General features: G+C 43.6%; 1 protein-coding gene across 1 annotated transcript in view; it reads right to left on the minus strand.

Moving 5' to 3' along the window:
- LOC118381542 (CUB and sushi domain-containing protein 2-like) overlaps positions 1-14,588 on the minus strand; it is a 1,147,246-nt gene that overhangs the window by 534,063 nt on the left and 598,595 nt on the right. The window contains 1 exon segment of the mRNA XM_052473074.1: positions 426-547. Coding sequence (XP_052329034.1) covers positions 426-547 — 122 coding nt within the window.

Below are 14,588 nucleotides of genomic sequence, written 5' to 3' on the forward strand. Positions count from 1 at the left end.
GCCAGAGCCTTCCTTCCCTCCTGCGCTACTGGAGTCTCACACTCGCATTAACATCTGCTAACCATGTGTATGTGACCAATAAATACATTTGTGTGTGTGACCAATAAAATGTTGATTTTGTTTTCTAGCAGTAGCACAACTAGCATTTAGCTTACCATCAGAGAAGAAAACAAGTAGTGCATATTAGCATAGCATCACTGACTTTAAGTACTCCATTTTCAATGTATAATTTCCATATTAGCATGTCATGTCAGACGGTTGTAAATATTAACATAGCAAAGCAAGTAGTCACAAAATCGCCAAGTAGTCAATATTAGCATTTAGCATGTCAGTTCGGTACATAGTACTGGATTAGCATATAGCATAGCAACATTAACACACCATTTTCAGTATTGGCATATAGCATTAGCAATGTGAGACCATACCTTGGTGGTGTCTGTTGCGGTGATGAACCAGGTGCAGTTAGCATTGTTGTCATACTGGACGGGGTAGTTTGGTGATGCGATGATACCGTTAGGGCCTCTCAGCTGACCACCACACATCGGAGCTGAAAGAGAAAATAACATGACACTGTTAGGCTATTGACTTATCAATTGAACTGTGTGAATCAACTTCCACATACTGTACAAATTAGTTTCAGGTATGTCTATGTTTACATGTACATCATCTCGTAATTTGACCCAAAGGGCATTGAAAAAAGTTCAAAGAGGACAGTTAGTTAGCAAAAAAGCTGACAGGGGTAGACTTTGGCTCCAACACCATAACAGAACACAGCTAAGCCAAACCAGGCCAACTAAACCCGGTCTTATCCTGTCTCATCTTGAACCCCAACAGAACACAAGAGACTGGAGTGAAGCACTATGTCTGAAGTAGTGAATGCTTTTTTGAGAAGGCAGGGATCAAGACATAAGGAATGGTTGGATCAGGTATAGAAGGCTGGGATCAGGACATGAATAATGGTTGGATCAGGTATAGAAGGCTGGGATCAGGACATGAAGAATGGATGGATCAGGTATAGAAGGCTGGGATCAGGACATGAAGAATGGATGGATCAGGTATAGAAGGCTGGGATCAGGACATGAAGAATGGTTGGATCAGGTATAGAAGGCTGGGATCAGGACATGAAGAATGGATGGATCAGGTATAGAAGGCTGGGATCAAGACATGAAGAATGGATGGATCAGGTATAGAAGGCTGGGATCAGGACATGAAGAATGGTTGGATCAGGTATAGAAGGCTGGGATCAGGACATGAAGAATGGATGGATCAGGTATAGAAGGCTGGGATCAAGACATGAAGAATGGATGGATCAGGTATAGAAGGCTGGGATCAGGACATGAAGAATGGTTGGATCAGGTATAGAAGGCTGGGATCAGGACATGAAGAATGGTTGGATCAGGTATAGAAGGCTGGGATCAGGACATGAAGAATGGATGGATCAGGTATAGAAGGCTGGGTTCAGGACATGAAGAATGGATGGATCAGGTATAGAAGGCTGGGATCAGGACATGAAGAATGGTTGGATCAGGTATAGAAGGCTGGGATCAGGACATGAAGAATGGTTGGATCAGGTATAGAAGGCTGGGATCAGGACATGAAGAATGGATGGATCAGGTATAGAAGGCTGGGATCAGGACATGAAGAATGGTTGGATCAGGTATAGAAGGCTGGGATCAGGACATGAAGAATGGTTGGATCAGGTATAGAAGGCTGGGATCAGGACATGAAGAATGGTTGGATCAGGTATAGAAGGAATGTTGGATCAGGGACATGAAGAATGGTTGGATCAGGTATAGAAGGCTGGGATCAGGACATGAAGAATGGATGGATCAGGTATAGAAGGCTGGGATCAGGACATGAAGAATGGTAGAAGGCTGGGATCAGGACATTAAGAATGGTTGGATCAGGTATAGAAGGCTGGGATCAGGACATGAAGAATGGATGGATCAGGTATAGAAGGCTGGGATAGAAGGCTGGGAGGACATGAAGAATGGATGGATCAGGTATAGAAGGCTGGGATCAGGACATGAAGAATGGATGGATCAGGTATAGAAGGCTGGGATCAGGACATGAAGAATGGATGGATCAGGTATAGAAGGCTGGGATCAGGACATGAAGAATGGATGGATCAGGTATAGAAGGACATGAAGAATGGGGATCAGGACTGGGAAGAATGGTTGGATCAGGTATAGAAGGCTGGGATCAGGACATGAAGAATGGTTGGATCAGGTATAGAAGGCTGGGATCAGGACATGAAGAATGGTTGGATCAGGTATAGAAGGCTGGGATCAGGACATGAAGAATGGATGGATCAGGTATAGAAGGCTGGGATCAGGACATAAGGGACGGCTGCATATTGGTCCTATAGCAGCAGTAGTTGACTTTTAGAGGGCATTCTGACTTCTCTATTCGTCCTTGTTCCCCTAGGCCACAGAAATGGACTTTAAACACCTCAAACTAAAGCAGGCCAAGTCTAATGAAGGCCTGGGTGTCTGGGGGTAAATGAAGTTAGTTAAGAGGTCCAGACCCACACTCTACTCTTAATCAGTTATGTCGGAAGTGGAGAGGTCCTTAGAGGAATGCCTCCTCCCAAAATAAATGCCCCCCAACACCAGCCACATTAAATAATGGGTGGCGTTCATTTTAAAGTTAAGGAAAATAATCAAGTAATTAACTTGAGTGGTCCTGACAGTGAGGGTGACCTTAATGAAATATAATACTGTGAAGGTGTGTTAACTGCAAAGTCCAATACACTATATTCCCCATTTCTGGTTAATAACGAGGTCCATAATGAGGTTGATTCTCTCCCCTGTTAATACGCCATCTGTATTGTGGCTCCAGTGCCGCTGGTCTAATCACCCTGCAATCACGATAATAAGGGCTCAGAGAGATAGCGTTCAGTCCCAAAATGCACCCTATTCCACATGGAGTGCACTACTTTTTGGCTCTGGTCACACTATATAGGGAAGAAGGATCCACTTGGAATGTATCATAGAAGACATGCAGACGCCCCTGAGCACCACTACAGTACTGTGGATATAGAAGGCTGAGCATTACTACAGTACTGTGGGTATAGAAGGCTGAGCATTACTACAGTACTGTGGATATAGAAGGCTGAGCATTACTACAGTACTGTGGATATAGAAGGCTGAGCACCATTACAGTACTGTGGATATAGAAGGCTGAGCATTACTACATTACTGTGGATATAGAAGGCTGAGCATTACTACAGTACTGTGGGTATAGAAGGCTGAGCACCATTACAGTACTGTGGATATAGAAGGCTGAGCATTACTACAGCACTGTGGATATAGAAGGCTGAGCACCATTACAGTACTGTGGATATAGAAGGCTGAGCATTACTACAGTACTGTGGATATAGAAGGCTGAGCATTATTACAGTACTGTGGATATAGAAGGCTGAGCACTACTACAGTACTGTGGATATAGAAGGCTGAGCACTACTACAGTACTGTGGATAAAGAAGGCTGAGCATTACTACAGTACTGTGGATATAGAAGGACGAGCATCACTACAGTACTGTGGATATAGAAGGCTGAGCATTACTACAGTACTGTGGATATAGAAGGCTGAGCACCACTACAGTACTGTGGATATAGAAGGCAGAGCATTACAACAATACTGTGGATAAAGAAGGCTGAGCATTACTACAGTACTGTGGATATAGAAGGCTGAGCACCACTACAGTACTGTGGATATAGAAGGCTGAGCATTACTACAGTACTGTGGATATAGAAGGCTGAGCATTACTACAGTACTGTGGATATAGAAGGCTGAGCATTACTACAGTACTGTGGATATAGAAGGCTGAGCATTACTACAGTACTGTGGATATAGAAGGCTGAGCATTACTACAGTACTGTGGATATAGAAGGCTGAGCACCATTACAGTACTGTGGATATAGAAGGCTGAGCACCACTACAGTACTGTGGATATAGAAGGCTGAGCATTACAACAATACTGTGGATATAGAAGGCTGAGCATTACTACAGTACTGTGGATATAGAAGGCTGAGCATTACTACAGTACTGTGGATATAGAAGGCTGAGCATTACTACAGTACTGTGGATATAGAAGGCTGAGCATTACTACAGTACTGTGGATATAGAAGGCTGAGCATTACTACAGTATTGCGGGTATAGAAGGCTGAGCATTACTATAGTACTGTGGATATAGAAGGCTGAGCACCACTACAGTATTGCGGTACCATTTCAGAGGAACATGGTCTCATCCGGATTTGATTTAATCTGACAATGAAAAGCTCTTTTTTCTAGTTGGGACCTGTAGTTATCTGGTAGAGTTTTCATGGTTATAGGGTTTGGTAGTCTGCGACCCATATGGAAAACTTCCCCCTATAGACCGAGTCGAAAGAAGCACTACGTAGGTGGCCACTTCCGCTTCCCTGATCCGGCTCTCGACGTCGCGGGTCTACTAACCAATGATCCTGGCAATCATCATTCAGCACACCATCTCCCCATCATTATGAACACCGTCTCCCCATCACACCATCTCCCCATCATTATGAACACCGTCTCCCCATCATTATGAACACCGTCTCCCCATCATTATGAACACCATCTCCTCATCATTATGAACACCGTCTCCCCATCATTATGAACACCATCTCCTCATCATTATGAACACCGTCTCCTCATCATTATGAACACCGTCTCCCCATCATTATGAACACCATCTCCCCATCACACCATCTCCCCATCACACCGTCTCCCCATCATTATGAACACCGTCTCCTCATCATTATGAACACCGTCTCCCCATCATTATGAACACCATCTCCCCATCATTATGAACACCGTCTCCCCATCATTATGAACACCATCTCCCCATCATTATGAACACCGTCTCCCCATCATTATGAACACCGTCTCCCCATCATTATGAACACCGTCTCCCCATCATTATGAACACCATCTCCCCATCATTATGAACACCATCTCTCATCATTATGAACACCATCTCCCCATCACACCATCTCCCCATCACACCATCTCCCCATCACACCATCTCCCCATCACACCATCTCCCCATCACACCATCTCCCCATCATTATGAACACCATCTCCTCATCATTATGAACACCGTCTCCCCATCATTATGAACACCGTCTCCCCATCATTATGAACACCATCTCCCCATCATTATGAACACCGTCTCCTCATCATTATGAACACCATCGCCTCATCATTATGAACACCATCTCCTCATCATTATGAACACCATCTCCCCATCATTATGAACACCGTCTCTCATCATTATGAACACCATCTCATCCACCATCATCATTATGAACACCGTCTCCTCATCATTATGAACACCATCGCCCCCATCATTATGAACACCATCTCCCTCATCATTATGAACACCATCTCCTCATCATTATGAACACCATCGCCTCATCATTATGAACACCATCTCCTCATCATTATGAACACCATCTCCCCATCATTATGAACACCATCTCCTCATCATTATGAACACCGTCTCCCCATCATTATGAACACCATCTCCTCATCATTATGAACACCATCTCCTCATCATTATGAACACCATCTCCTCATCATTATGAACACCATCTCCCCATCATTATGAACACCATCTCCTCATCATTATGAACACCATCTCCCCATCATTATGAACACCATCTCCTCATCATTATGAACACCATCTCCCCATCATTATGAACACCATCTCCCCATCATTATGAACACCGTCTCCCCATCATTATGAACACCATCTCCCCATCATTATGAACACCATCTCCCCATCATTATGAACACCGTCTCCCCATCATTATGAACACCGTCTCCCCATCATTATGAACACCATCTCCCCATCATTATGAACACTGTCTCCCCATCATTATGAACACCATCTCCCCCATTATGAACACCATCTCCTATCATTATGAACACCATCTCCCATCACACCATCTCCTCATCATTATGAACACCATCTCCCCATCATTATGAACACCATCTCCCCATCATTATGAACACCGTCTCCCCATCATTATGAACACCATCTCCCCATCATTATGAACACCGTCTCCCCATCATTATGAACACCGTCTCCCCATCATTATGAACACCATCTCCCCATCATTATGAACACCATCTCCCCATCATTATGAACACCATCTCCCATCATTATGAACACCATCTCCTCATCATTATGAACACCGTCTCCCCATCATTATGAACACCATCTCCCCATCATTATGAACACCGTCTCCCCATCATTATGAACACCATCTCCCCATCATTATGAACACCATCTCCCCATCATTATGAACACCATCTCCCCATCATTATGAACACCATCTCCCCATCATTATGAACACCATCTCCCCATCATTATGAACACCATCTCCCCATCATTATGAACACCGTCTCCCCATCATTATGAACACCATCTCCCCATCATTATGAACACCATCTCCCCATCATTATGAACACCGTCTCCCCATCATTATGAACACCATCTCCCTCATCATTATGAACACCATCTCCCCATCATTATGAACACCATCTCCCCATCATTATGAACACCATCTCCTCATCATTATGAACACCATCTCCCCATCATTATGAACACCATCTCCCCATCATTATGAACACACCCTCATCATTATGAACACCATCTCCCCATCATTATGAACACCATCTCCCCATCATTATGAACACCATCTCCCCATCATTATGAACACCATCTCCCCATCATTATGAACACCATCTCCCCATCATTATGAACACCATCTCCCCATCATTATGAACACCATCTCCCCATCATTATGAACACCATCTCCCCATCATTATGAACACTGTCTCTCCCCATCATTATGAACACCATCTCCCCATCATTATGAACACCATCTCCTCATCATTATGAACACCGTCTCCCATCACACCATCTCCCCATCATTATGAACACCATCTCCCATCATTATGAACACCATCTCCCCATCATTATGAACACCATCTCCCCATCATTATGAACACCATCTCCCCATCATTATGAACACCATCTCCCCATCATTATGAACACCATCTCCCCATCACACCATCTCCCCATCATTATGAACACCGTCTCCTCATCATTATGAACACCATCTCCCCATCATTATGAACACCATCTCCCCATCATTATGAACACCATCTCCCCATCATTATGAACACCATCTCCCCATCATTATGAACACCATCTCCCCATCATTATGAACACCGTCTCCCCATCATTATGAACACCATCTCCCCATCACCCGTCTCTCCCCATCATTATGAACACCATCTCCCCATCATTATGAACACCGTCTCCCCATCATTATGAACACCATCTCCCCATCATTATGAACACCATCTCCCCATCATTATGAACACCGTCTCCCCATCATTATGAACACCATCTCCCCATCATTATGAACACCGTCTCCCCATCATTATGAACACCATCTCCCCATCACACCATCTCCCCATCATTATGAACACCATCTCCCCATCACACCATCTCCCCATCATTATGAACACCATCTCCCCATCACACCATCTCCCCATCATTATGAACACCGTCTCCCCATCATTATGAACACCATCTCCCCATCATTATGAACACCATCTCCCCATCATTATGAACACCATCTCCCCATCACACCATCTCCCCATCATTATGAACACCGTCTCCCCATCATTATGAACACCGTCTCCCCATCATTATGAACACCATCTCCCCATCATTATGAACACCATCTCCCCATCACACCATCTCCCCATCACACCATCTCCCCATCATTATGAACACCATCTCCCCATCATTATGAACACCATCTCCTCATCATTATGAACACCATCTCCTCATCATTATGAACACCGTCTCCCCATCATTATGAACACCATCTCCCCATCATTATGAACACCATCTCCTCATCATTATGAACACCATCTCCCCATCATTATGAACACCATCTCCCCATCACACCATCTCCCCATCACACCATCTCCCCCATCATTATGAACACCATCTCCTCATCATTATGAACACCATCTCTTCATCACACCATCTCCCCATCATTATGAACACCATCTCCCATCATTATGAACACCATCTCCTCATCATTATGAACACCGTCTCCATATCATTATGAACACCATCTCCTCATCATTATGAACACCATCTCCCCATCACACCATCTCCCCATCATTATGAACACCATCTCCCCATCATTATGAACACCATCTCCCCATCATTATGAACACCATCTCCTCATCATTATGAACACCATCTCTCATCATTATGAACACCATCTCCTCATCATTATGAACACCATCTCCCCATCATTATGAACACCATCTCCCATCATTATGAACACCATCTCCCCATCATTATGAACACCATCTCCCCATCACACCATCTCCCCATCATTATGAACACTCATCATTATGAACCGTCTCCCCATCATTATGAACACCGTCTCCTCATCATTATGAACACCATCTCCTCATCATTATGAACACCATCTCCTCATCATTATGAACACCATCTCCCATCATTATGAACACCATCTCCCCATCATTATGAACACCATCTCCCATCATTATGAACACCATCTCCCCATCATTATGAACACCATCTCCCCATCATTATGAACACCGTCTCCCCATCATTATGAACACCATCTCCTCATCATTATGAACACCATCTCCTCATCATTATGAACACCATCTCCCCATCATTATGAACACCATCTCCTCATCATTATGAACACCATCTCCTCATCATTATGAACACCATCTCCCCATCATTATGAACACCATCTCCTCATCATTATGAACACCATCTCCCCATCATTATGAACACCATCTCCTCATCATTATGAACACCATCTCCCATCATTATGAACACCATCTCCTCATCATTATGAACACCATCCCCCATCATTATGAACACCATCTCCCCATCATTATGAACACCATCTCCCCATCATCATTATATGAACACCATCTCCCCATCATTATGAACACCATCTCCCCATCATTATGAACACCATCTCCCCATCATTATGAACACCATCTCCCCATCACACCATCTCCCCATCATTATGAACACCATCTCCTCATCATTATGAACACCATCTCCCCATCATTATGAACACCATCTCCCTCATCATTATGAACACCGTCTCCCCATCACACCATCTCCCCATCATTATGAACACCGTCTCCTCATCATTATGAACACCATCTCCCCATCATTATGAACACCATCTCCCCATCATTATGAACACCATCTCTCCCCATCATTATGAACACCATCTCCCCATCATTATGAACACCATCTCCCCATCACACCATCTCCCCATCACACCATCTCCCCATCATTATGAACACCATCTCTCATCATTATGAACACCATCTCTCATCATTATGAACACCATCTCCCATCATTATGAACACCATCTCCCATCATTATGAACACCATCTCCCCATCATTATGAACACCATCTCCCCATCATTATGAACACCGTCTCCCCATCATCTATGATCACACCATCTCCCCATCATTATGAACACCATCTCCATCATTATGAACACCGTCTCCCCATCATTATGAACACCATCTCCCCATCACACCATCTCCCCATCATTATGAACACCATCTCCCCATCACACCATCTCCTCATCATTATGAACACCGTCTCCCCATCATTATGAACACCATCTCCCCATCACACCATCTCCCCATCACACCGTCTCCCCATCATTATGAACACCATCTCCCCATCATTATGAACACCATCTCCCCATCATTATGAACACCGTCTCCCCATCATTATGAACACCATCTCCCCATCACACCATCTCCCCATCATTATGAACACCATCTCCCCATCATTATGAACACCATCTCCCCATCATTATGAACACCATCTCCCCATCATTATGAACACCATCTCCCCCATCATTATGAACACCATCTCCCCATCATTATGAACACCATCTCCCATCATTATGAACACCATCTCCCATCATTATGAACACCATCTCCATCATTATGAACACCATCTCCTCATCATTATGAACACCATCTCCTCATCATTATGAACACCATCTCCCCATCATTATGAACACACATCTCCATCTCCCCATCATTATGAACACCATCTCCCCATCATTATGAACACCATCTCCCCATCATTATGAACACCATCTCCCCATCACACCATCTCCCCATCATTATGAACACCATCACACCATCTCCCCATCATTATGAACACCATCTCCCCATCATTATGAACACCATCTCATCACACCATCATTATGAACACCATCTCATCATTATGAACACCATCATCTCCTCATCATTATGAACACCATCTCCTCATCATTATGAACACCATCTCCCCATCATTATGAACACCGTCTCCCATCATTATGAACACCATCTCCCCATCATTATGAACACCATCTCCCCATCATTATGAACACCATCTCCCCATCATTATGAACACCATCTCCCATCATTATGAACACCATCTCCCCATCATTATGAACACCATCTCCCATCACACCATCTCCCCATCATTATGAACACCATCTCCCATCATTATGAACACCATCTCCCCATCATTATGAACACCATCTCCCCATCATTATGAACACCGTCTCCATCATTATGAACACCATCTCCCCATCATTATGAACACCATCTCCCATCATTATGAACACCATCTCCCCATCATTATGAACACCATCTCTCCCATCATTATGAACACCATCTCCCCATCATTATGAACACCATCTCCCATCATTATGAACACCATCTCCCCATCATTATGAACACCATCTCCCATCATTATGAACACCATCTCCCCATCATTATGAACACCATCTCCTCATCATTATGAACACCATCTCCCCATCATTATGAACACCATCTCCCCATCATTATGAACACCATCTCCCCATCATTATGAACACCATCTCCTCATCATTATGAACACCATCTCCATCATTATGAACACCATCTCCCCATCATTATGAACACCATCCCCATCATTATGAACACCATCTCCATCATTATGAACACCATCTCCTCATCATTATGAACACCATCTCCTCATCATTATGAACACCATCTCCCATCATTATGAACACCATCTCCTCATTATGAACACCGCTCTCATCATTATGAACACCATCTCCCCATCATTATGAACACCATCTCCTCATCATTATGAACACCATCTCCCCATCATTATGAACACCATCTCCTCATCATTATGAACACCATCTCCCCATCATTATGAACACCATCTCCCATCATTATGAACACCATCTCCCCATCATTATGAACACCATCTCCCCATCATCTCCATCATTATGAACACCATCTCTCATCATTATGAACACCATCTCCCCATCATTATGAACACCATCTCCCCATCATTATGAACACCATCTCCCCATCATTATGAACACCATCTCCCCATCATTATGAACACCATCTCCCCATCATTATGAACACCATCTCCCATCATTATGAACACCATCTCCCCATCATTATGAACACCATCTCCCCATCATTATGAACACCATCTCCCCATCATTATGAACACCATCTCCCCATCATTATGAACACCATCTCCCCATCATTATGAACACCATCTCCCATCATTATGAACACCATCTCCCCATCATTATGAACACCATCTCCTCATCATTATGAACACCATCTCCCCATCATTATGAACACCATCTCCCATCATCACACCATCTCCCCATCATTATGAACACCATCTCCCCATCATTATGAACACCATCTCATCATTATGAACACCGTCTCCTCATCATTATGAACACCATCTCCCCATCATTATGAACACCATCTCCCCATCATTATGAACACCGTCTCCCCATCATTATGAACACCATCTCCCCATCATTATGAACACCATCTCCTCATCATTATGAACACCATCTCCCCATCATTATGAACACCATCTCCCCATCATTATGAACACCATCTCCCCATCATTATGAACACCATCTCCTCATCATTATGAACACCGTCTCCCCATCATTATGAACACCATCTCCCCATCATTATGAACACCGTCTCCCCATCATTATGAACACCATCTCCCCATCATTATGAACACCATCTCCCCATCATTATGAACACCATCTCCCATCATTATGAACACCGTCTCCCCATCATTATGAACACCGTCTCCCCATCATTATGAACACCATCTCCTCATCATTATGAACACCATCTCCCCATCATTATGAACACCATCTCCCCATCATTATGAACACCATCTCCTCATCATTATGAACACCATCTCCCCATCATTATGAACACACATCACACCATCTCCCCATCATTATGAACACCATCTCCCCATCATTATGAACACCATCTCCTCATCATTATGAACACCATCTCCCCATCATTATGAACACCATCTCCCCATCATTATGAACACCATCTCCCCATCATTATGAACACCATCTCCTCATCATTATGAACACATCATCCCCCATCATTATGAACACCATCTCCCCATCACACCATCTCCCCATCATTATGAACACCATCTCCCATCATTATGAACACCATCTCCCCATCATTATGAACACCATCTCCCATCATTATGAACACCATCTCATCATTATGAACACCATCTCCTTATGAACACCATCTCCCCATCATTATGAACACCATCTCCCCATCATTATGAACACCATCTCCATCATTATGAACACCATCTCCCCATCATTATGAACACCATCTCCCCATCATTATGAACACCATCTCCCTCATCATTATGAACACCATCTCCTCATCATTATGAACACCATCTCCTCATCATTATGAACACCATCTCCCCATCATTATGAACACCATCTCCCCATCATTATGAACACCATCTCCCCATCATTATGAACACCATCTCCCATCATTATGAACACCATTCCCCATCATTATGAACACCATTCCCATCATTATGAACACCATCTCTCATCATTATGAACACCATCTCCTCATCATTATGAACACCATCTCCCCATCATTATGAACACCATTCCCCATCATTATCTCTCCCCATCATTATGAACACCATCCCCCATCATTATGAACACCATCTCCTCATCATTATGAACACCATCCCCCATCATTATGAACACCATCTCCTCATCATTATGAACACCATCTCCCCATCATTATGAACACCATCTCCTCATCATTATGAACACCATCTCCCCATCATTATGAACACCATCTCCCATCATTATGAACACCATCTCTCATCATTATGAACACCATCTCCCCATCATTATGAACACCATCTCCTCATCATTATGAACACCATGAATCATTATGAACACCATCTCCTCATCATTATGAACACCATCCCCATCATTATGAACACCATCTCCCCATCATTATGAACACCATCTCCTCATCATTATGAACACCATCTCCCCATCATTATGAACACCGTCTCCTCATCATTATGAACACCATCTCCCCATCATTATGAACACCATCTCCCCATCATTATGAACACCATCTCCCCATCATTATGAACACCATCTCCCCATCATTATGAACACCATCTCCATCATTATGAACACCATCCCCCATCATTATGAACACCATCTCCCCATCATTATGAACACCATCTCCTCATCATTATGAACACCATCTCCCCATCATTATGAACACCATCTCCCCAGCCCATCATTATGAACACCATCTCCCCATCATTATGAACACCATCTCCATCATTATGAACACCATCTCCTCATCATTATCACCATCTCCCCATACACCATCTCCCCATCATTATGAACACCATCTCCTCATCATTATGAACACCATCTCCCCATCATTATGAACACCATCTCCTCATCATTATGAACATCTCCCCATCATTATGAAATACCATCTCCCCATCATTATGAACACCATCTCCTATCACACCATCTCCCCATCACACCATCTCCCCATCATTATGAACACCATCTCTCATCATTATGAACACCATCTCATCATTATGAACACCATCTCCCATCATTATGAACACCGTCTCCCATCATTATGAACACCATCTCCCCATCATTATGAACACCATCTCCCCATCATTATGAACACCCCATCACACCATCTCCCCATCACACCATCCCCATCACACCATCTCCCCATCATTATGAACACATCATTCTCATCATTATGAACACCGTCTCCCCATCATTATGAACACCATCTCCCCATCACACCATCTCCCATCATTATGAACACCATCACACCATCTCCTCATCATTATGAACACCGTCTCCATCATTATGAAACACCATCTCCCCATCATTATGAACACCATCTCCCCATCATTATGAACACCATCTCCCCATCATTATGAACACCATCTCCCCATCATTATGAACACCATCTCCCCATCATTATGAACACCATCTCCCCATCATTATGAACACCATCTCCCCATCACACCATCTCCCATCATTATGAACACCATCTCCCCATCATT

Source organism: Oncorhynchus keta, chromosome 20 (genome assembly GCF_023373465.1).
Source record: "Oncorhynchus keta strain PuntledgeMale-10-30-2019 chromosome 20, Oket_V2, whole genome shotgun sequence".
NCBI classification, from domain to species: Eukaryota; Metazoa; Chordata; class Actinopteri; order Salmoniformes; family Salmonidae; genus Oncorhynchus; species Oncorhynchus keta.